The following is a 25,863-nucleotide window of genomic DNA, read 5'->3' on the forward strand; positions in this document are numbered from 1 at the left end:
TGAGAAATTGGGAAGGAAAAGTTTACGTTTCATCCACGCCCTACAGCACAATATTTGTCATTCGCAATGGGTATCCCAAAATTCAAACTTCTAATATCCTGTTCGTATTTCAACACAGGGTATCACTCCTGAATTCGGGTGATTCGCAAAGTCTGAGCTTCTGCAAGGGATTAAAGCTCCTTGAGAGTGGCTGTGTGGAGAATGTTCTACAAGTTGGTAAGTTTTATTTTATTTTTTTCAAATATTTATTATTCTCCATACATTGTTATCATTTTAGTGTTTATTGTTTTTCTCTTCTGGCAAAACCATTAAAAGCATGCGCTCACATGTGGGTGTAATTGAGGAGATTAGTTTTCTCAATGAATGGAGTATTTCTCACACATGGAGTTCCAGACATTATTTTTTTTTTATCTCGAACAACTTTTCACGGTGTTTCGGTGTAAATGCTTAAATAAGCTTTTGCGATATCTGCGAAAACATGGTGTGAAACGAGATAAAATAAAAGTATCGAGTTAATATTTGAAAATCCTTTAACCATGTTTTTTTTGGCAATTTCTTGATAGGCATATATTTGGTTTTAGTATTTCGGTCATGGACTATTGGAGAATAATATTCGTATACCTATATTTAAGGTCTTATGCTCTCGTTTTCTTCTCTTATTTTCTATCTAAAAGTTGTTAAGAATATTTTGGAATATTTATGGGAATTTTTTTGGAAGAAGTTTTATGCGCAGTCACAGAAAAATTTGGCACTAACTCATAAATAATCCCAAGAAAAAAAAAGTTTTCTGCATTGTATTTGGGCTGAAAGTTAAATTTTTCAATACAACGATTACACAATGTGTAGCATATAGGTGGAAAAAAGAAGAATTTGAAAAGAATCATGCTGTGGGTTTTTGCAGTTCCCCCAAAAAAGGACTTCAGCTCTGTGCTGTTGTGTGGTAGGATGAATCCTTTTGACTGGTGTGGAGATTTGTGTGTTGGCAGACATGAGATGCGTATAGTGAACGAAATATTCATTTTCATACGTACATAATATAGGTATATTTCTGTGTGAGAGATGAAAAACACATTTTTCTACCTGTCAAAATTGCCAGCTATAGTATTCCTCAAATTCATCCAGCATCCAGCACTTGCCTGTCATGCTGACGATGATGGTAAGAGGCACACAGTCAGTCAGTAGTATATAGTTAGAGAGGAGCGAGTGTGTTTGCTGAATAGTTCGGCGAGTGATCCCAATCCGAATCGAATGAACAAAGCCCAGAGGAACATAAATGTACATATATACGGATGGTTGGGGGCAGCAAAAAAAGAGCCTCTCAGGCTGACAATTTATTAGAGAGGAGAGTGATGAAAAACCGTCTCTATAGCACACAGAGCGAGTATATTGCAATTTGGAAGCTGTGGAGGCATATTATTGCATCGAAGCACAAAGATTTCTTCATGGAGATAAACTTGAGGAATATAGCTTACAGACTTATATATATTATTTTCTTCTTCTCTCTCACAACTCAAAATGTCTCTCAATATACTTTGTTAAATTTTCCTCTCAATATGGAACCGTACAAGTATAAATGTGACTATGAAATTAATGTGATCAATCCTTAATGCTATGCAAACTGCTAATCTCATTACATCCTCAAGCATTAGTATGCCTCTCAGATGAAGTTACCAATGTAAAGGGTTGCATTAATTCGATTGAATCCCCTTTAGCTTAATGCCATTCCATACCTACAATATACGTTTAATATTGTTACGTCATTAGATAAACAGGATACGCACTTTAAGAGATGGCATGACGCTTTTGCCATACACTTCCTCCCCTTATATGACCCCTATATGCATATAAAAGTATTCTTGTCCTGATTGCTGAATAAATTTATGTTGAAACAAACTGATATTTTGCATCTCATGTGTGATGGACACAATATGTAAATTTCATTTACATATCCTCCATAAACATGGGCTATATGTACTTATATACACACAGGTCTATTATGTCAATATTTTGCTGAATAGAACGCCAGCATAAATATCAAACTAAAAGCATTCTAACATTGAAGTTAAAAGATATTTTTTTAATTCTTCAAAATGCTAATTTTTCAAGAAAACTACAAAGAAATTCTTATTTTTTTATTTAAAGATTTTTTAGTTGAATTAGGTACTTTTCTTTAGCATTAATTTAATATTTCAAATATATCTAGGTAGGTATCTAAAAGAGAATAAAATGCCGTCTAAAATCTAATTTTCCAATTCCCATCTAACCGTCCAAATGTTCTACAAAGTTGTTTCCCCAGTGAACAATATTCATTATATAGCAAATTCAATTCTAAACTTGAAACAGAAGAGCCAACATTTTTAAATATATAAATTTCCCTACAAAAACTTCCCCAATGAATTTAAACAGTATATACGTTGCCTTTAGTAAAAGCTTCTAAAGCACATTATTATTGTCCCAAAGAAGCAAAAAGCTTTGGAAATTTTCAAAAAGTTTCTGAGAAGAGTGAAAGAGGAAATTTTATTGGAACAATTTCAAGTTGTATTAGCACCCTGGACTACATGGCTGCAGATGTGTGGACACATTGGCAGTAGTGTGAAGTAAAAGAAAATGTTTCTCGAGGAGAATTTCGAGGCAAAAGTACAATTTTCCATGAGATGCGATATTGAATAGCAGCATAAAATTCACTATATGGTGTGACGGTATGTACAGAAGAGAATGGTTGGGTATAGAATTTCTTCTTCCATCTGTGAGTCCATGGGCATGCGCTGGGGATCGTCAAAGTATAATTTGAAATTAAATTTAAACACACAAAAACCACGTATTGAACGTTTGAGATTAAGAGTGCGCATGCGGCTAAAAAGCAGAACGCAAAAATAGTATAATTTCGTTAAATTGGATCTCCGGCTAAATCCAGAAAGTGCGAGTGAGAGCCCCCATTTGCGAGGACCCTCGCGTAAGAGGAGAAAGGTTGAGCAATTTGTCGTTATGTTTACTAATTTTATTTTCTCCCATGTAGACAAACAATTACTTTCCATTCTGCTAAATTTAATCTCAATCTTGATGCGATTTTACAGTTGAGGGAGAAGAATTGAGGATGTTTTCATTGTTAAGTCAATTAAGGTGACTTTTGTCTTTAATTGTACCTATCGCCGTAACAAAAAGATATATAGTATATTTGGTATAATACATCCAAAGAAACTTTTATGCTAAACAATTCAGGCGTTTCTTCTTTTTATTTTATTTTTTATTTAGCAAAAGAAGAAAAAGAAACAAACATTTTCCACAATTTGTACGCATTGTGTTGCTAAAAGAGATGACTCCCTGTGAACAAGAGGGGTGCAAAAGTTTATGCTGTGTGGTTCTTTCGCATTGATTTTTCATTTATTTTATGTCCAGAGAGTGTTAAAGTTTTCATGCACATCTCTCGCACAACAGCCATAAAAATTTATACATCGTCATCACATATAGCAGCCCTTCGGAGCATTTATAGGTACCCACCATTGCATGGGAATAGGTATACGACATAAGCGCACGATTATACTACTTTCATACGTATATAACACTAGTCAACCCGAGCCCCCAATCACGTGTGAGCAAACTCCATTTTAAGATATAAAAGGGGGCGTATATTAGTTGGGGGGATGAATAATACGGTACCCCGAAAAATTTTTAAAATAAAAAAATCCCGTTATCTGACCCTTCAGCAGGTAGAAAATGGGAAAAAAATCAATTTTTCTGTGGGGGCGCTATAAAGGGGGGAGGGGGCGGAATCCTATATAGCGCTTGCAACTCGTATTGACCCCCTCTACTCCCCTACCAAATTTCATCAAGATCGGCCCAGCCGTTTCGGAGGAGTTCATGTGCCACAGACAAACAAACATTTCAGCTTTATATATTAAGACTAGTCAACCCGAGCCCCCAATCACGTGTGAGCAAACTCCATTTTAAGCTATAAAAGGGGGGGCGTATATTAATAGGGGGGATGAATAATACGGTACCCCGAGAAATTCTAAAAATAAAAAAATCCCGTTATCTGACCCTTCAGCAGGTAGAAAATGGGAAAAAATCAATTTTTCTGTGGGGGCGCTATAAAGGGGGGAGGGGGCGGAATCCCATATAGCGCTTGCAACTCGTATTGACCCCCTCTACCCCCCTACCAAATTTCATCAAGATCGGCCCAGCCGTTTCGGAGGAGTTCATGTGCCACAGACAAACAAACATTTCAGCTTTATATATTAAGATAGGTAGTAATGCTGTATAAAGGGGGGAGTAAAAAAGGGAGCATGAAAATACTTTGTGAAGTGTGTATGTGTGTGCTTTTCATCCTTACTTTGTACCCCAAATGGATGATGGTGTTCAGAATATGGGATTGAATTTATTGGCAAGGAAGTACATAGGACAGATATTATACCTCCTCATATAATACTACATACTTGAAGGAAGAATGCCCCAATGAAGTGTTGCGATAGTATCCTGACATGTAGTACATATATGTATGTAATATGCCCCGTGCAAGATTAATTCAGAGAGAATGAATGCTATATATGGAAAATGGTTTATCTTAAACTCCTATTGAGCTAATCACGGACGGAAAAGCTAGAGGAATTTTCCAACGGAAAACGGGGCTAAATTAAGAGTATACAGACCATTAAGGAAGAAAATTGCAAAATAGAGGGTAGTTTACTACAACACCCACCACCCATTTTCTCCTCACAGCAAGAGAAATAAGGGTTGGAATACAGTGTGTATGTGTGGAAGCTTTTAGCCCATAGAATGTATGAAATTATGCATGAGGGAAATGAAAACTCCCTCCGATGTTATTGCCACCATCTGATATATGTTAATACGGTATACAAACATTTGCTTCATGTGTTATCATTGGAAATATAGGAAAATCTACCCCGTTTAGAAAGATGTACCCATGAGAGGGGGATCTACGTAGTTTTATATATAAATTCCTGACTTTGGTTTGCCAGCACACACTGCAAAGTAACCCCTTTCTGTATGTTTTAAATGAAATGCAAATTAGCAAAATGACTAATTAGAATGCAAGCGCTCTCTGCCTGGAATCCTTGTGTGTAGCATCATTTAAGAAAATTCAAATAAGGGAAAAAAAGCTCCTTGCTTAAAAAGAGCTTTTAAAGACTCACAGAGCGGAGATGGACTTTAATTCATTTTAACGCATTTTTGGGGGTCAAAGCGGTCTTAGCGATCATTGTAATTTCTAAATGGAAATCTACGGAAAAGCTGTTTAAATTTTTCACTTTGTTTTCAACATTTTGAGCTATTTTTTTAAAGTATGAGCGATCTTTCTAATTTTTTTCTACTTCAATGAAGCTTTAAACAATTTTTGAGTTTAATCGTTTGCCAAAAACGTAAATTTTTGGGTAATCTTATTACAAAAACCCCACGATATACTAATGCGTTTTGTTAGATCTTTTCAACGAAAAAACAATTTATTTTCTAGGTCTGCTAGAACCCCAAATATTTGTGATTTTAGTTTTATCTCAACAGACCTATATATTCGGTTCAACGTGACCTATAAACTTCATTAATCTATCAATAGAAAGGTCTTGCAATACTCTATAACTCCGTTAGAACATTGTAAATCAATTAGACGTAGTTCAAAGGATCAAAAGCGCAAAACAAACGTCGTCTGTTAATTTTTAACCCCAAAATTCAGACATTTTACAGCCCATTGCATTCTCTTACACAAATATAATGGAATTATTTTTCAAAAAATTTAAACCATATTACACATTACAAGAGGCACCCCCTTCAGCGAGCGGCTAACCCTTTGCATTGGCATATGAGACGTATATTATGGTCTGTTAAAAATAAAACCTGTGAGAGCATAAAATGGGTACATATAGGAGAAAAAAATCAAATATTCACACACTTGAGAATGTAATACAATTTATGGAGTTCGCAAAAGGGATTTTTCGTTATAAACATGAGAATGCACTCAGTCGAAAACTCTTGTTGAAATTTGAACCAATTATTTTTCTGTCGACATGTATTTCTATACCGGCAAAATAATATGAGAAGTTGTTCCAAATGTTGAGAGGAAGCTCAAGTAGCAGGCAGCAGTGTAACAAACCTTGAACCTAAAAAAAAAGTAAAATGTATTAAGAATTATATATTTTTCTCGTCTCCAAATTATGTAGGATCTCTTTCCATCTTCGTTTTGTATTGTGAAAAAAAAAAGAATTTAATTCTTTTACAATCTTTTTACGAAAATTTCCAAGAAAACTATTATTCTGAATATATCAAAAAAAGAATCTCCAAAAAAGCGACTAAATGTTCAGGGCAATTGTCTCAAAAATGTGCATAGGCTATATGGAAATTCTGAAATTATATACAATTCGCGAAGAGAGAGAGACGAGAATTTTTTGCGGGGAAAAGAACAATGGGTTGTTAAGATGTTAATTTTTGCCACAAATGCCACTTTTGCATAAGCACAGTGAAGACTGACGAAATTGTGGAATTCATTGGGGTGTTATACGGCGCACACTTATAAGCCAAAGAGTTCGGGGATATGCGATGATGATGAGTTTATATCCTTTCTGTGGTGCTCCTTTCGAAGGCGAAATGGTGCGCTGCAGTTTTGTGAGAATCGACGAATCCTGGGCAAAAGTGTCGAGGAGAGGTTGCCACTCTGCTACGATGGGAGGATAACTACAGAAAGCTGGCATCAGCGGAAAGTCCCGCGTGCTCAGCATACGGGTCGCTTTTGTATCGATTTTACATTTCGGAACTAATTCAATTTAAAATCTCCCCGAGCACAACTAACACAAGCACACGACGACGGAGGCGCAGGCAAAGGCAACATTGGCGGCGACGGCATGAGGACGTAAACGTCATGGTACATTAAAAGGCTAGGGTGCGGTTCTAAATTTATTATTTTGTGCGGACGAAGCACCATTCGCCGCCCATTTGGAAAATACTCCTATATATACCTATATATATGCAGAGAGAGGGCGAGAAGAGCATGTGTAGAGTACCTATAGGCAAAAGAGCGAGGGCCTCCAACAATTGTGTGTCGCCGTAATGGTGGTGCGCTTGTGAACCTGCAAGGTGGTTGAGGGGTTAACCACCCCTTGTAGCCCAAACTGCGAGACAACCAAGCGAGATTTGGGAAAGGAATTATTTTTGCGATGCTGCGCCGCGTTGTATTTTTGCACACACACACGCTCAATGTTGTATGTTTGGAATGAAAATTAAAAACAAACAAAAAGTTAATCACGATGTTAGGAGAAAAACCAATAAGCAATTTTTGCCAAGAGAAGAAGATCTCTCTAACTCGGGAGAACTTGCCATCACGGCAACCACTATATACGATAAATTTCAACATTCAAATAGCCATTCTAGAGAGATAGTTTGCATGATATTCCGCACAAGTTCTGGTTCAATCGGTCCATTTTATAAGTCGATGGCTCGTAATTAGATGTTTATGGATGACTGAATGGGTTTAAATTTAAAAGTTTCTCTGAGTGAAATAAATCGATTTTGGACCATATAGTTTATAACTACCTACATCGTGAGGTGGCTATGAAGAAAAATAAAAATTCTTCATGAAATTGATTACAGCATTTCCCAGTTGCAGATGGTTTTAATGGTAAATTAGAATTTTTCATGGGTCATTTTTTCTACAGCAGGGCTTTGAACCAAGACTCGATGATTTTACATTTTTTCCCCCAAAAAGGTGTAAATTTTTCGGAGTATTCTCACATCTGCTGGTCAGTTTAATTTGTTTCTGATTTTGTACTTTCATCGCCCGAAGATTTTTTTTAATATTACACGAATTTTAAAAAAAAATGTTAATTTGTTAAATTTTTGGGTCGATATCAGTAAGACATTTGACTTAATGTCTACAAATTCAGGAAAGGAATTTATTGACCTAAGTGAACTTACATTTCTCTCAATATAAACCTGCTATGTATGATCCTAAAAGCAACTTCATTAGTTTTTACCGTAAAATTGCTATAATAGTAATTTCAATCATCTCTCCTCGTCATTCTCTGGATTTATTTTATATTACTTTCATTTAAACTGATTGAACTTGAAAAGACATTTGATTTTGCTGTAGAAAATAAAATTGAAATGTTACCTACATTCGCATGTCGCGCTAGAGTACGAGTTTTCCTCATTTCGTGCTTCAACTGACCTACAAGAGTTACCTGTAATGTGGTGAAGTTTTTGCTCTGAAAATTTTCAAAATATTTTTGTTGCATTAAGTAATACTAACAGAGCAAAACAAACACATGCTTAAAGAGCTTTTGTGACATAAAACAAGCATTCCTCCACCATTTGGTTGGTCAGTATTTCACGACAAAAATATTTCATTATTTAAGACAAAAATCTGAATTTCAAATGTACTTGAAGTAACAGTTTTTTGAGGTGGACTGTGTGGAGTTTCTTTGGCATGAGGAGAATCTCTAAAATGCTTTTGGGAGACTTTCGCTTTGGCTTATCTTATTTTTTTTTCTACCAACATATTGGTGTGTCTCATGATATATGGCACGTTATTGTTGACACGAGCCACGCAAGAGAGGCACTGTTGTATAGCGCGAGGTTTCCAGTTAAGGTGGAAAACTGTAAAGTGTAGATTGATTTTTTGACTTCCATGTTGGACCCCGTTGATGGTACGTGCGTAAATTCAATCCAATGATGCGTGTTGGATTTAAAAAATTTAAATTCAAACAACTATACATAGACAAACAGAGAGAGAAGAAGGAATGAGAATGAATGTTTATGGATTTTGCTAAAGTAGTCATATAAGTAATCAAGTAATTGCACCACATGCAGTAAAGTGCAGTTGATAAGAGAATTGTGCCTCAACCATAAAACAAAGATTTTGCCGTACTAACACGGTACCATGCTATGTACATACATAGCATCGCCACCAATCTAATCCAACAAATAAGCACGGCAAATTGTCTCACAATATATGTATATACATTCGTGTTTGGGTATTAAATACTATAAACAAGTTTCTCTGAGTTTATAAATGAAAGAAAACATATGATTTCTATATACACACACCATACACATTTTATATATAACTGATGACGACGGAACTTATGTACATTTTCAAGCATTGTACATATCGGTATATATTTTCGCATTCTATGTACAATGGCACGGTGTACTCAACTCTCGGCTGGTATGCTGTTTTGTTGTTGTTGCTGTCGGGTGTCTAAACGGCACAAGAAAGTATATAAATGTTTTCAAGGACGGCATTCGATTCATAAACAGAAACTCACAATATAGCAAAACAATGAGAGCACAGGGTGCCATCTAAATTTACGCTTAATTCCACATCTTACAACCATCTATGTAATGTGGTTTAACTATATATAAAACTACATAGGTATGTTGGATTCCCTATTTAGGATATTCGTACTTAGAGGGTAAGAGAGAGAGTTACTTACCTACTTCAGTAGATGCCAAAAGGTAAAAATGTTATAGAGAAGAGTATTTTTGAGTACTGGCGTGTCGTACAAGAGGTAAATGGGATCAAAGACCCCAAATGCTCTCAACAACACCGCAGGTTCTTCTTAAAGCGGTGTGAACGCGAGAATGAGAGTGATAAGGTTTGGTACGGAATGAGACGTGAAATGCAAAACTCTTGTTGGGAATAATTCAGCTCACTCCTCTCTATGCGAAACCTCAATGGTTTCAATGTTTCATAATTCATGGAATACACTGTTACCAGATGAACTCTCATCATTGCTCTATGTTATATATGTACGTACATACATACATAGTGCGGAGAGGAAAAGGTATATTTACCTGATGGCTGGGTGAAATGCTTATAATACATTATATACGACTGTGAGCTATGTAGGTACATAGTGAAATAGCATGTGAATGATGCTAAAGCGAAAACATATAATATATAGAGAGCCACACACAATGTACTACAAATATCTCGTGCAATACGATGACGGCATGCTCTTATGTTTTGTAATTGTTTCTATTTAGAGAGGAAGTTCATTTCATTTGTTGCTATTCGGATGGGATGTTATTAAAAGTGAAATGATTCAATATAGGTGGTAATTGTATAAATTTAATATAGGTAGATATTTCTGGCTACATCATGAAATTTCGTATAGTACAAAACAAATAAGAGAGAGAGAGAGCGTGGTGTGTGTAAACAAATTAATATAACACGATTTCATTCAATATTTTGGGAAAATCAGTTTTTGCCTCATTGTTACTATACGCTATTATCTATATTTTAAATCATCCCTATAGGTAGTTACGTAGATTGTGTCATATGTGAGGGCAGCTGCAAACATTAAACTCTTGTTGTACAATATAAGATTAATTTTGGTGATAAATTTGGGCTTTTCAAATTAAATACCATTTGGCATTAAATTGAAATTACATTAATTGTGGCATACTTTTACCTAACAATACACTACCTATCGGTCATATATTTCAAAGGTTTTAATATTCAAAAATTTATCATTTGAAACTTTAGGAAATTGGATCAGTTTAAAAAGCTTTTAAAAAAACCAATAAAGTCCAAGACTTTTAAATTTTAATTTAGGCGCTTTATTAAAGATTTTTAATTTCCAGTTAAAGCACTAGCTTAAGCACCTAGCTATATATGTTATTTTTCATGGAAATACCAAAATGATTGTGTAAATATACAAAACAAACAAGAGAAAGAGAAAAAATACTTTCAAAGCATTTTTATTAATAAATTATTAATAAAAAATTGTAATCCAAATAATTGCCTTTAGCAACGAAATGAAACAACGACGTGAGTGAGTACGGAATATAAATTTCATTAACTGGAATAAAAAGAGAGAGAAAAAAAGTATAAAAGAAAGAAAAACTTGAATTACTTTCTGTTTCGATAATTTCAATAATTTGTTTTGGGAAAAAGAAACAACAACAGCACAGAAAAGATTGTATAATACTTCACAATATTGTGAGCAATTCACTTTAATAAATATACGCGTCTTTGCATGAGAACAGAATTTATTTTAAAGGGTAAAACACACCATGGGAGACTTGAGAGATGCAAAAGAAAATGCATTTCGAGACGTGCTTTATTTCTGCGTTTTTATTTCACAAAAAAAAAAAGAAATATTTTTAACGTTACACACAATCCCTTTTTTCGTGGCTCAAGAGTATAACCTACCTACGTGGTTTTAGCATTGGTGGTGAATTGATTAAAGGTAATAATGTGGGTAGAGTGAGAGTAGATTATTGTGCGAGCAGCACAAAAAAAGTAACACTGCGCAACATAATGGGATGTATTCTGAAATCTAAATCTGAAAATCGTGCGTGAGATTTCTCAGAGATATTTGAGAGTGAATTTTGATGCGTTTTTATTGGGGGTATGTTAGTGCTCATTTTTTTTTGCGCGAAAATTACCTCAATCTTTATAAATTACAAATGATTGAAGGAAGAGAATTCTTTGGGATTCTTCCCTTTTGTACTCTGTCGCTCTCCCATCGCACTCACCTTTTGAAAAGTTCTGTGTGTGATAAAATAATGGTTCGAATGGAGGATGATTGGCTGCATCAAACGAAAAAAAATAATGTCTGGAATATGAGATAGTTTTCTTTTTTTTATTTTTAAATAATAATCTCAGAAAATTACCTGCGTTTGGGATTACGTGGCGCAGCAGCGGACGTTATCTTTATTTTCTTTTTGTTTTGTTGTTCCATAACTCGCTTGATTGACGATTATTTACAACTTCCAGGCTTTCACTTGAGCGGAACTGTCTGGACTTACCCACCGAACACAAATGACGTATCTAGTGGTGGTCAATCAACCACCAACTCACAACAGAGCGGTGGTAACATAATAGGTCATCCTCAGCAACAACCACAGCATCACCAGCAGGCAATTCGTTTACCTGTCGATCGGGATGGTAGTTCCCATAATGGAGCCGGAGGTGGAGCCGCTGGTGGCGTGAGTTACTCCATGGAGGAGAATAAGAAATATAAAGTCTCCGTTAGCTTTGACAGGTAAGCAAATCCCCTTGGCTAATTTCCTATTCATTGGAAATTGCCTTCTGTGTGATGCCATGGCTTGCATTGCCGAGACAATATTATTCCACCTTTCTTGCTCTCGGCGACTCTTTGGAAATTTTAGTCTCGTCCACCATCTGATTGCACGAGACAGCAACAGTCTCGTTTTTTTCTTCTTCTTCTTTAAACCTACATATATTATGTGTAGTATACGTACTACCTCTTACTTTTGCATCAAAATAACATTGAGAATATTACATTCAGTATGTTGTGTACACGTCGTACGTTCATCTCTTTCCCCGCACATGCAATTATACCAGTAGCGCCATTGAAGACCTTCTTTGGCCATCTTCACGCGAGATACTTTTTAAAATTGCACAGATTGTCGCGACAATTAATACCATTACACAAACATATAATAATTGATTCACAACACGATCCCATTGTAACGATCCTTTTTCTTCATCTATTTCATAAAATATAGATGCAAAATCACATCAGTAACGTGCAGCTGTGACACAAAAGACATCTTCTGGTGCCATCACGTAGTTGCGTTGTCGCTCTACCGGATTCGATATGCTGAGACAGTTAAACTGCGAGTTCCCATATCGGGTAAGTCATTTAAAGTGATTTTCTTTACTGTAATTTACCAAATAACTCCTTTGCAATGGCTCTCTCTCACAAACTCGGTATAATCTTCTCTCCATACTATATGGTTTGGCTGTGAGAGGTTTTTTTTTGTTGAAGTGCACATATTAATTTTGTGGGCAATGTTATGTACAAAAAAGGAAGAAAATAGATGAGAAAATGCGTGGTGGTGTATAATCTTATGATGACCAATACGCTGAATCCGTGGCTATCTGCATTAATCAACTTTATATTTGGGTTATAAATCTTTCATGCTGAATTTGAAGAAATAAAGTATACCCAGGAAATTCTTCTTTGAGAGACGATGGATCTCTCTAATGGGTTTCATGAAAATACCATTTTATATATTACCCTCAATTTATTCACATTTGAAGATCATTAAAGTGATTAAATCATAATATATAATTAAATATTGAAAGGAACGTTCAAAATTCTTCGGTTAAAATTGAATTCTTTGATCAATTTTATATGAGAATGATTTTGTAATTAAATTACATATTTTGCATAAAAAGCAATGCAACATAAATAATAGAAGAGTTTATCAGAAAGAAAATGAAACAGATTTATTTCTTAATCGATTAGGGCGTACCCGGCGTCTCCACTGCTATTTGTGCTAATTTTGATTTTTAATGACTACCAGACGCCTCATTTTTAACTTTTAGGGCTATTTTACAAATAACTTAAGCGTTTGGCTTCTTTATTGCAATTTAGTTGCTGGGTTAGCTGTACAATAGAGACGCCCAGTGACTACCAGGCGCCTCCATCGAGTTTTTATATTGATTTTCTAATAAAATCGAAAAATAACTTAAAGAGAGAACTCTGTTTTGTTTCTAAATTACTTTGGAATTTTTATGAAAATTTAAAATAATTGCTAAAAAAATTAATAAAAAAAAATGAATACCTTATAAAAATCAATCTTATTTTAGAATTTCTTATTCTTCTTCTTGTAAGAAATTTATAAAAATTCTAACGACGCAATTCTTTTTTCTCTAAAACGTAATTTCTCGGAGAAATTTGTGAGTGATGAAAAACCAATGATGAAAGTTTAAAATGCAAATTCAATGGAAAAAGACATTATCGTAATTTTCTTCTTCCTTGTGCTTTCCTCCAACAAATGTGTGTGCTAATATTTTTGCGTAGGAAGATCGAGTACATTTTATATACAATGTTTTTGGATGAATTTAATCGCCAAAGCCTTGAGGATTTTAATTATTTTGCAAAATAAATTGAATCATCTTTTTTTTTCGAGGCATTTACTCACCCAGTCCACCTCAGTGTTTAAGCTCATAACACAACGCTATGCTGTGAGAAAAATTAAATCATAATCATATTTGCTTTCACACCCAAAGAATAAATTTCTGGGGCAGGGATACAAGAAGTGGAAGAAGGAAAAAAAAGAGTGGTGATACTGGAGAAGAAGGCAAGCAGTGAGAGCGCATGTCGAACTTTTGTGTACAATGCACGTTTGTGGGGAGAACAAATTGAATGAAATCAAATTACATGCCAGACATCGCGCTCATAGTAGATTTCGCAGCAAAGTGATAGGATATCGGAAAATTTCGACAGCATAAAAAAATTGTATGTGTGTGAAGATGATGTTGGGAACGATAAATTCTTTAGTAGGTTTCTTGTTGCGGAGCAAGAGCAGGGGCCTATATCGAATTGTGGGAGTTTTGCAGACCTATTGTAGTTGGATGGATATAGATAAGTTGATTGCTCTGCTCTAAGCTCAGTTATTTATTAGTTAAAATATCTTCTTTAACAGCCAAATCAATCAGTTTTTTCCCACAGCAATCACACGCATAGTATTTGATAAAAAAAATTCTGCAAAAAAGTAATTTTTTATTTGTAATTTGACACGTATTGAATGTCTCCTCGGTATCATCCGATAGAGAGATGCGTATGTAAGCGAGAGAGAGAAGACGAAGAAGGGGAAAAGAAATTGATTTTGTGCCACATTTTGTGTATATGATCAATTAATTGTAGATTAGGCGACAAAAATTATTTCTCAATTAGCTACACTGACGCCTGATATTGAAGTGAGTACTCCACACCAGTCGGTGGTAGGAATGGAAATGACAAACAACTCACTCTCATCTGTGCGAGTTTGCCTGGAAGGGAATGACTTGTGTGTTATTTTATATATAGCTACGATAGCTACATTATATATGTGGGGAGATGGGGCATGATGCTATACATACAATCCAGTACAACACATCCGGTTGTCCCTTGCAATCGCATGGATGCGGAAATGTGGGGCTTTCTCTCTTTCACCGCACGCTACAGCAGTTGGTTGAGGCAGAGAGAGGAGCCAAGTGAGTTTTGATGTGGGGGGTGGTTGAATGTGGGCGACACTCCGAAAGGTTGGGGGGTGACGATGTTTAAGCCAGGCCGGGAGAGGGAGAGAGAGAGAGAGGGGTAGCAGCAGATTCACACCCGGTGTGCGCTTTAAAGCTGAGCACCCCATTTTGCCTAGGGAAATTGTAGCACGGAAAATGTGGGAGATGGGGGGGCTGTTGGCATTTTGAAGCTCCGCACACTGACATTAACCCGGGAGCCAGCAGCACAGCACAGTGGCAGGAATTTAATGTGAGTGGTTCGGCTTTAAGAGACGGCGCGCTGCTGCTAACATGCAGCATAGCACAGGGAAACGATTAAATTGTGTGTATTTTCAGTGTGGCTGGGTTTGAGGCTTTATGTATAACCCGGGTTTGGGGGAGGTGAGTTTAAAGCTTTCACCATCACAGAATGTCGAAAATAAACTGTTGAAATTTTCTGATTTTCAATTTCCCACATTGATTCTCCGCACACCACCCACCCCATGTATATATTGAAAATATATATGCAATGTATTGATTGGCTTTGTTGACAAGATGTTGACACGTATTTTACAGCACAGGGATTTTGTGCAGTAGGAGGGTTGGTGTGAGATTGCAAAATAACCACGGAAACAACGTGTAATGGCATTCACACGCGAGTGCAACCATTTAAAATAAATGCATTATTAATTTTTAATTACAGATCCATATCATGAGGGTTAAAAGTTACATTTTTTTGAAAATTTTTATTTAAAAAAGCTTCTCTGGAGCTTTTCTGTTGATTTTGGAAGGAAAAATAATAGATTGTCTATAGTTAGGAATTTAATTCGAATTTATGAATTAAACTTTCTAAACATACTTCACAGCACCATTAAAGAGCATTCTTCTATTCTCTATGGTACCACAGCATCACTCATCGTTTATGCATAGATCCTTTTTGAGCTTAATATGCAAAACACAAAAAGCCATGGTATTCCCTAATGGGGGGAAATAATGTTGAAAAAGAATTAAATTACTGTGCAGTTGCACCCGGGTTTTTTGTATATCCTTCCTTTTGGTATATTTCGAACAAGTATAGAATATATATACAGTTTAAATTCTTAACAAGTGAGAATTTTTTAAATTAAATGCAGACCTCGTTGGAATTTTATGTGTGTACCATTCGGTATAAAGCATTGGCATAAATGACATTATTTTTTCTTTTATTTATAAATTCTTCTCCCTTCCCTTCGCAGCCTCCCTTCCCTTTGCCTCCTTTTATTATGACTTCCGACGAAAATTACAAATGCAAGATATTTTCTCCCTCCGGAGTTGCAAAATGCTCTCTCACTACTGGGATTTTCTATGTATCATTGTGATTTCAGCAACTGTGAGGGCCGTTAATATTCAAATGCAAAAGAAGATAATATGGTATAACTATATGTATATATGTATGGTGCTAATTAGAATTTATGATAAAAAAGAGAGAAAAGTTCTTTAATGAAATGTTGAATAATGTTGTGCGCATACATTTAATTAAATATGCCTTACATGTTTTCCATGTGAGCCAACATTTACATATTATGTTTGAAAAAGAAGTGTAAATTGTTTCATAGCACACACAGTTGTTGATAAATACAACAATAATAAAATTAATATTCAATGTACGCATTCGATGTCAAACTGTTTGAGCACAAAAGAAGAATAGTGCCGACACGGTAAAGATTAAGGTGGAAACAACAGTGATGAGTATGAAAATCTCCCCAGTTACAGCAGATGTGCTTGATGGGGAGATGGAGGTTCAATTGAAAGAAAAATTGCAGCAATTTATACTTCTAAAAGGAATCTTTTCTTTTCTTCTTAAACACTGATTTACGCACAATATCTTTAATTTTAAACTTTGTATTTTTCATTCTAAAGAAAAAGGAAGAAAAAAAAGTATTTAATTCTAACTGAATGAGATGAAAAATATCGCTCAGTAAGGCATAATGATGGGAAGAAATTAATAATTTTCAGGGGAGAAGGTGCGAGTTTTTTTTAGTGATGCAAGGTTGAATGGTTAATATTTTTATCAAGGCAGAGAATATTGAGAAAGTTAATTTCAAGACATGGATTTGTAAGCGGAAAGTCCAATTTATGCTTTGCCTGTGTGTAAAGTAAGTTGGAAATTATGGGTGGAATGATGCCTTATAAGAGAGAAAGATGTTCTTTTCTTTGAGCTGTAAGCAGTGGTGTAATCAGGGAATGTGTTTGGGGGCTTAAAATCCTAAAAGATTAGGCAATTTAGGTTTCAGGGCATTTAATGTTGGAATTTAGGCAATTTAGGGGTTAAAAAATTATTTTTTTGCTTGAAACCACATAAAATTTATTAAAATATGATTAAGGCTCGAAGAAAAATTTGAAAAGAAACGTCAAACGTTCAAAAAGAAATGTCAATTGCTGGAAAAGTAATGTCAAAAGTTAGAATCTCTCAAACAAACTTGTCAAAATTGCTAATTTTATATTCTTTTCATTAAAATGAAGTCATTTTCAGATATAAATGTCCATCAGAGTTTTTAAAGTGGGAATAGCCAACGTTAGAATGAGAAAGGTTTCAGGGCATTTAATGTTGGAATTTAGGCAATTTAGGGGTTAAAAAATTATTTTTTTGCTTGAAACCACATAAAATTTATTAAAATATGATTAAGGCTCGAAGAAAAATTTGAAAAGAAACGTCAAACGTTCAAAAAGAAATGTCAATTGCTGGAAAAGTAATGTCAAAAGTTAGAATCTCTCAAACAAACTTGTCAAAATTGCTAATTTTATATTCTTTTCATTAAAATGAAGTCATTTTCAGATATAAATGTCCATCAGAGTTTTTAAAGTGGGAATAGCCAACGTTAGAATGAGAATGACAGACGTTTTATTAAACGTCAAAGGCTTGAAAAAACATATCAAATATTCAAAATTTCTCATTTTTAGTTCTTTAAATTCAAAAGAAATTATTTTCTATCAGTACCACCCCCTTGAAAAATATTTCTTACTACACCCCTGCTTGTTAGTACACAGTCTGTATAATATAAGAGACGCGTAGATAGTACCCAGAGTACAGTGCTTTATTGTGGCAAAAGTCAGTATTTAAGTACAGAATGAAATATGCTTCTAATTAATAACGTAGCGAGAAAATATTTTATATGATAATTATGTATGAAATAGCTTATTAATTTCAATATTTATGTTGAAAGTTCACGCGAATGTTCAGAGGGTGATACTGCTTCTTTCTCTCTTGTTCTTTTTTTTACATACAATATTTCGTAAAAAAAAATATCTGGAGGAGTTGCGAAGTTGATGATGAAGAAGAAAAATGTGTGTGTGTAGTCAAAGAGGAGGAACTGATATGTTAAGGAAACATATTATTTGGGTCTGTAACTACCTATGTGCGCACCGAAGTTAACATTTTAGTTGATTTCCAAAGCAATTACAAATGAGTAAACTGTTTAGTTTGCATACCATTATAATTTAAATACAGGTCGGGGTTGGAATTAGTTGTTGGAATTGTGATTGTCTACTCATTGTAATTTACAATTTATACTCTGTGTTTGCAATTTAATTTTCCTCATTGTACCTGCACACGACAACTACATGTGGTTTTGTACAGGAAAAAATGCTAAATTGCTATGCCATGTTAGCTACATTACATATATAGGTTTAGTTTTTCATCTGTCCTCCAAAATTGACTATTTTTATCGGCTTTGAAGTGAAGAAAAAAAAAGATGTAACGTTTTTTGTTGTCCTTCTTGACTGCAAAGACGATATTTTATGTATAAAGAAATTTATTTCAATTGCAAATGTAACCATAATGTTGGTTTTTTCTTTCCAACAAGTCCATATAGACACAATGGGCTAGTTTTTAAAGCACATATATATGAAGAACAAGAGGGTCTCGTGAATCAAGGTTGCGTCAGCGTGGGTTTTTGCCACAATCGTCTATTTATCGCTAATCGTTTAGATTTTGGGATTACATATTCGCCATAGAGAGACGGAGGTTTTATTTGGGAGGGGTAATAAAGAACAGGAAATGCCACAAATTAGAGCTAAATAATACCCCGTGTGTGTATAGTTCTCTCAGATAGATCTCAACACAAATATTTTATAGCTTAGACGAGATGGGTTTAAATTATACACGCCAAAGATATTAGGTTGCCACCTGCAGTTTTGTATGAAACAACATGTTTTTTTTCTTTAAACATTTTTACTGAAGAGGGAGAGAAAAATTAATTCTGAAAAAATATTAAAATATATCATCAGGGAGATCTTATTGGAGCCAATGTTGTAAAATTTCACACTTGAAATAACTTTTAAAGCTAATTATTGTGGAATATTTCTTTTTAATTGAGTAATTTCTATAAAGATAAGAAGGGTCTTATCGATCTGACGTAGTCAATCGTTACGGTTTTTTCTTTGTGAAGGAAATTATATATCATAAATCTTAAATTATAAGGAATTTCATTTTCATTGTACGTTTTAGTGGAAAGAACATGTTAATTTTATTTAAGAATCTTTCAAAAAAAAATCTCAATATTAGGTCTTACTCAGCGACCAAGAAACTCTTGAAATCTTTGAATTTTGTACTGAAACTTGGGGATTTCAAGCAAATTTTAAGAATTTCTTGATTGCTGAATAAGGCTCTTATTCATGGACCAAGAAATTTCGAAGTTTTACGACAAACTTCAAAGATTTCAAGAATTTCTTGATCGCTAAATGAGGCCCAATATTTTAATAATTTAAAAAAACTTTAAGCTAAATTTCCTTAAGGTAGAGTAGTAAGTTTTATTTAAGAGAGGCAAAAGGATTACATTTTACGTTTTATTGAAGCTTTCTTCTATAAGATAAAATATTCTTAGAATTTTATAAAATTAATTATTCACCTGATGAAGCTCTATCGTTTAACGAAATGATTGTATTGTATTTAACCGTTTGTGAGGTCATACATAATCGGATATCAATCAAGCCATTCAATGGACTAAACAAAGAATTTTTCATAAAAATCTCAAAGTCATAAATTCTCCAACAAAACAATGCTTAAATCAAGCTCAGAATTTCTTTTTTATAAATTAATTCTGAGTGCATGACTCTGTGCAGTGTAAAACCAAAATAGGTGTTTGATTTAATGCAATCAGTAAAAAAGCAGTTACTATTCTTTCTCCGTATTTACTACAGCAGCGTGGCTGGGAAAGGAGGGTGCTAAAAAAAAGTACTAGAACAATAAAAATGTTGATACAAATTTTTTCATTGTTGATGGTTCATGTTGTAAATTAAACTTGTTCAATGGATAGATATAAAAATTCTCAGCATGGATTTTTTCCTCGTCCGTGCTGGGCTCATTCAATCATATATTGCAAGAGCGTTGCTATATATATTTATTCACTCTTTTTATCGGTAATTTATTTTGTGGGGATGTCGTCATGTATACAGTACACTTGACGTATTGATTTGATATGGGGAGATGGAGGAGGTGGGCATGCATATAGCACAGAGGGAGTATTAAATTCCAGAGTTATATATTATAATGTTGTGTGTATAGATATTGAGCATTGCAGCAGTAAAGTTTATGGAACGAAACGCATTGTTAGTGACTTAAATATAATAAATTGCATGAAATCAATCAAATGTCATAAGCAAATGCTTTTTGCTATATATCCAATAAAACATATTATTATACATATAATCATATATGCTGTGTTATTTTATTAACATAGGTATAGATAATAATATAATTCTATACTGGGAGATTCATTGGAAAATCACAAGGGGAATCATCATTGGAAATGTTGATTAATGCATTTAGCAAGACAATGATTGACTAATTCACAAAACTTTATAATGCTATATAGAATATACATGGTGTAATGATGTGCAAATTAGTTTGCTATTATCTCTGTGTTTAAAGAGCTCTGTTAATTTATAAATTTTCATTTGCAGAAACCCTCCTGCAGATGAATAGGCAGCAACTGCAGAAATTTGTGCAGTATTTAATATCAGCTCATCATACGGAAGTATTGCCAACTGCTCAACAATTAGCCGATGAAATTCTTCAGCAAAAGTCAGGTACATGCCTTTTACCTTTATTCCAGCACACACAGTGACATTTATTCTCTTCTACATGAATTATTAAATAGACAGAATTATTAGTTTTGACCTTTCAAGGAGATCTCGCAGAATTTTACAATGAATTTCTTTAGAATAAAAAAAAATAACGAATAGGTAGTTTATTAAAACTAAAATGCTGCTGGTTATTACCGGTGGGATGTAATTTTATTTTCATTGAATTTAATTGTATGGGATCGTGGAAGATCAAATGAGAGTAAATTGAATGCAATAAATTTTTTTTTAGAGAAAGAGCGGGAATGCCCGGGAAATAGGCATGTTGTCGGTTAGAAGTTTTATTTTAAATTGAAAAGAAGAGAGAGACTGACCACTAATATGGGGTGTTTTATTGTGTAATTACGACATTTTTATATATTCGTAGAAATAAATGCAATTTGTGGAGCACCCGATCCAACAGCAGGTGCAGCAACAGACGACGATCATTCGTGGCATCTCGATGAGACACAAGTCTGTGAGGCAGTTAAGAGCTACCTGGGCTCCGGGAGCTACTACAATGGCAACAAACAGCTCAATTCGCTCTTTGCCAAAGTGCGCGAAATGCTGCGGGCACAGGATTCAAATGGTGCCCGGATGTTGACACTGATAACGGAGCAATTCCTCAATGATCCCCGGTTGTTGCTGTGGAAGAGTCACGGTACACCAATGACGGAGAAATGTCGGCAGCTGTGGGATCAATTGGGTGCACTGTGGGTGTGTATTGTGCTCAATCCGCGTGCGACGCAAAGTGAGAAGATGCACTGGAAGTCGTTGCTGGAGAAATGGTCGCGTAGTGAAGTTTGCCCCCAGGAGGATCCGGATTTTCGACCTCCTGGCCGTGAGAATTACCGCGAGAGGTCCCACAGGGAGCGGGAACGCGATCGAAATCGCTTTTTTCGTGAGAACAACATACGCAATATGATCTATCAGTATCAGCAGAATATGCAAAATGATCAGCAGCAGCAGCCACAGCATGGCAATCGCAATGGGGTGAATAATTTCAATGATGAGAACTACGATAGCTCCGAATCAGACTCGGATTCCGACGTGGATATGGATGAGAACAACGAGGGGGATATCAGGGATATACAGCCGGTGAATCATGAGGAGAATGGCAATGCCAATGGGATCAATGATGAGAACAATGACGGTATCCTTCTGCCACCAAATATAAATGACAATAATTCTGTAAATAATGGCGGAGATGAGGATGACGATGATCCACGGCGTCACCATAAGAGTATCCTCAAGCGCATTGACTACATCGATCGGGGTAATGATATTCTGGGGGATGATCTAGGACGCAATAGGAGTGATGATGATGACAATGCCTGCCTTCCGGGTGAAGAGGGTGACAATCATCGTCCTGAGGATCGTATTGATCACATTGATGGCAATTCCAATGATCAATGCTTCGACGAGAATAGCCGGGGGAATTTTGATCTCGCCATTCCCGGATGCAGTGGCATCAATGTGAACGTTGACATTCCACCTCCGCTCCCGGACAATGATGAGAGCTCACGCGAAAGTATGGATGTGGATGATATCCCCGATGCCACGCTGAGGAAGTTTGAACTGAATCTCGGCGAGATTGACAACAAGGAGCCAAGGAGTCCCCAAGCGGGCTCAAGTGGGGATTTAGATGTTAATTTCTTTGCCGACGTGTACATGAGTGACACTGCCAATGATACCAACTGCCCGAGTAATGTGAAAGGGTGCAAATGCCAATCATTCGAGTCGAAGGACACAACGGATGCAATATGTGAGAAGGAGAAGAAGGATTCAACGGGTGCTGAGTCGAGTGCCGATGAGAATCACGATGGAGATGAGAAGATTGATGAATTCCAAGCGGATGATCCACGTGGCGAAGCGCCCCATGGGGATGAGGCAGAGGGGCGCACACGGAAGAGAAGTAGCAACTGTGATAGGAAGATGGAAGAGAGTATGTGCTCACCGCGCAAAATACCGACTGATTTTATTGTTACAACAACCGATTCCACCGATGAGGAGAACAAATGCACCGGGAAGTGCATCAATAGCTACCAACGCAATAGTAGTAGATTAGACGTTGAGGCGTCGTCCAGCACAAAGTCAATTGTACCAACGGAAAAATGTGATTACTGCAAGAAGCAAGAGGCGCTCCTGGCGAAGAATTGCGAATGCATCATGAATCGCCTGGATCATGTGAATGGGCATTCGTCGAAGATGGTGATTGAATTGTCAAAGATTGGGTGTGAAAAGTGCAAAGGGCAACCGCATCATGTGCCCGATGATGAGTCTCCGCACAAGGTGCTTCCGGAAAGTGAGCAGGATGACAAAGTGGAAGCAGGGGAAAAGCGTGGTGATGAGCACGATGTGGACAATGCACTGCTACAGATTCCAGATCCCATAAATGGTGATTTGAATAATGTGGCAAATGGTGATGGTGGTGGTGCCCAAGGACGTGGCATTATACGTGGTCGTGAGCACAATGTGCAACAAGAAGGTGAAGTAGGACGTCCCAATAAGAAGCTCAAGTTGAACAATGGAAGTGCAGCGAATCGCAACAAGGCACCACGGACAATTTTTCACAAAGCCCTTGATGCCGTGAGTATGTCATGGGACAATCAGCATCTCAAGAACATCCTCGCGAGTGATTCCTACAGCCTTTCGAGTGCAAATTCAGTCCAAATTGCCGGGAGTAGTAAGTCATCAGCTCAGGCAAATAGTACCAGTGCCAAGTCGAATTTCAATACACTGGGGCAGCCATTGTGGCATGAACCACTTGCCATGTGTGCTGCCCGTGTGGATTCCCTGCGATCTCATGGACACACCGAGGCGGCTCTCAGGCTGTCTGTGAGTGTTGTGCGAACGATGAAACAGGTGCAGATGGATGCTCAATCGCTGTGGCATAAGCATCAGCAGTTTGTTCTGCAGCAGCAACAGCAGCAGCAGAAGATGCTCCAATCGAGCGCCGATGAGGCTGCCAAGGGTATGGGGGCGTGCTGTTGCAATTGTCCCGACAGGAAGGGAAAACCCATGTCAGCATCACAGGGAATGCTGCCATCTGGCATGTATCCAAAGGCCCCACGAGAGAATTATGTAATGTGTCGATATGATTACATTGGCAGCAGCAGAAACAGCATTCCCGTGCAGGGGTGTAAGAGATGCTTCTACTCGCGGAGCGCCTATGAGGGCAAACACTGTGACTATGATGGGAAAATGAAGAGCTATGGGGGATCCGGAAGTGGGCATTTTGAGGCAATGGGTGAGAAACCCATGCTTAGACCCTTTCACATGTTCCAACACCAGCAGCAGCATCATCAACCAAATCTCCCCGATCACGGTGGGATGTCTCGGAATAATTTTATGAGTGGGAGTCGTTTTATGGGTGGCAGCGGTGGGGGGAGTAGCAATGGTGGCTACTGTCACTCATGGAACTCCCTGTTGCCGATGTCATCTTGCCACGCCGACGCATGTGGGTCGTCGTCGTCGCAGCGGCATCAGCACCCATCAGACACGTATGGGTCACGACCGTTCTTCCACAAGTACGATATGGATGAGATGCGCATGAGGAAGGCACCTCCGGGTGGAGGTCGGATGCCGGAAATTGATCCCAAATGGAAGGGAAAGTGTAAATGTATTGAGCACAATGATTTACGAGGTCGTGACTTGGACATGCCACCTTTCGTGGATATGGAGCCACCACGGGTGGGGCATTCGTCGCATAATACCTTCAGGGGTGCTGCAGGGGACAGTCGTGCAGCGGGCCCCCCACCGGAGGGTTTACAGGGTGGTAGTGCAGGACCACCCCCGCCGCCACCCCCACCCCAGCAGCAGCAGCAGCAGCCGTCACATCGAATGATGGGGTGTGCTGAGCATCAGAAAAATGAATGTTGCATAAAGAATTTTTGCTGCAAAATGGCCCAGGCTGGAAAAATATCCATGAAATCATCGGGTGCCGTGGCATCGTGTCGCACATGTATTATGGAGCACTCACTATTGAATAATAAATGCGATTGTCGCAACGTGACGCGACATAATTCCAATTTCCCATTCCCATACCGTCATCCAGCAGATGTGGCCCCACCATCGTCCGGGAATTTATTCTTCAATAGACAATTCCATAGTCATCCGCAACCGCCGTCAGTGGATAACCATCACCATCACCACCATCCGCAGCATCAGTTGGACGCGAGCCATCATCATCATCACACCATGTGCGGCCCCCCGCAGCCGTCCATGTACCACCAGGGCGGAAGTCACGGGTGTAGTGATTTCAAATGCGGCGCCAACATTCACAAGTCCCATGCACTTGGCAAAGTAAACCCAACGAGTATCGTCAATTATGGGGCGTCAACATCCAAGCAAGTGCCCAGTGCAACGGCCACCAGTGGAAGTTCATCGAGTGCAGCAGTAAATAATACTACTTGTGCTGCCGTACCCCCACCGCCAAGTACGTCATCTCAGCCACCGGTTGGCCTCCTAACTGATGTGGTGCGCAACAAGAAAGCAACTTGCGTGTCCAACTGTCTCGATTGCACAATTGGATGTGAAGGTGAATATTATTTCTTTGAACTCTATGGGGCTACAATTTTTGCTCTTTCCCCAATGTCACATTGAATGTGTCGCGCACACATGACGAGGAAATATCTGGTTAATTGAGAAAACCACACCACACAGAAACTGCTTGAGGTTTTGTTTAGCTTCTTTTTTTTAAGGGAGAATAGCCGGCAAACAAATCTTTTCTTTTAGTGAAAATTGTTCAAAAGAAAACCCTTTTAGAGAATTTTTTTTTGCTTTAGTTTTAATGCTGGATT

The 25,863-nt window shown here is 37.0% G+C and overlaps 2 protein-coding genes across 3 annotated transcripts in view; one reads left to right on the top strand and one right to left on the bottom strand.

Moving 5' to 3' along the window:
* Positions 1–25,863, bottom strand: part of LOC129786719 (glutamate-rich protein 2) — an 871,459-nt gene that overhangs the window by 797,109 nt on the left and 48,487 nt on the right. The gene's annotated exons all lie outside the window — the stretch shown is intronic.
* LOC129786640 (uncharacterized) overlaps positions 1–25,863 on the top strand; it is a 43,309-nt gene that overhangs the window by 11,269 nt on the left and 6,177 nt on the right. For both annotated transcript variants that reach the window (XM_055821765.1, XM_055821764.1), the window contains exons 3-7: positions 119–216; positions 11,726–11,993; positions 12,481–12,608; positions 20,903–21,028; positions 21,450–25,601. In XM_055821765.1, coding sequence (XP_055677740.1) covers positions 119–216; positions 11,726–11,993; positions 12,481–12,608; positions 20,903–21,028; positions 21,450–25,601 — 4,772 coding nt within the window. The remainder of the gene's footprint in view (positions 1–118; positions 217–11,725; positions 11,994–12,480; positions 12,609–20,902; positions 21,029–21,449; positions 25,602–25,863) is intronic.

Source organism: Lutzomyia longipalpis, chromosome 1 (assembly GCF_024334085.1).
Source record: "Lutzomyia longipalpis isolate SR_M1_2022 chromosome 1, ASM2433408v1".
In the NCBI taxonomy this organism is placed as follows: domain Eukaryota; kingdom Metazoa; phylum Arthropoda; class Insecta; order Diptera; family Psychodidae; genus Lutzomyia; species Lutzomyia longipalpis.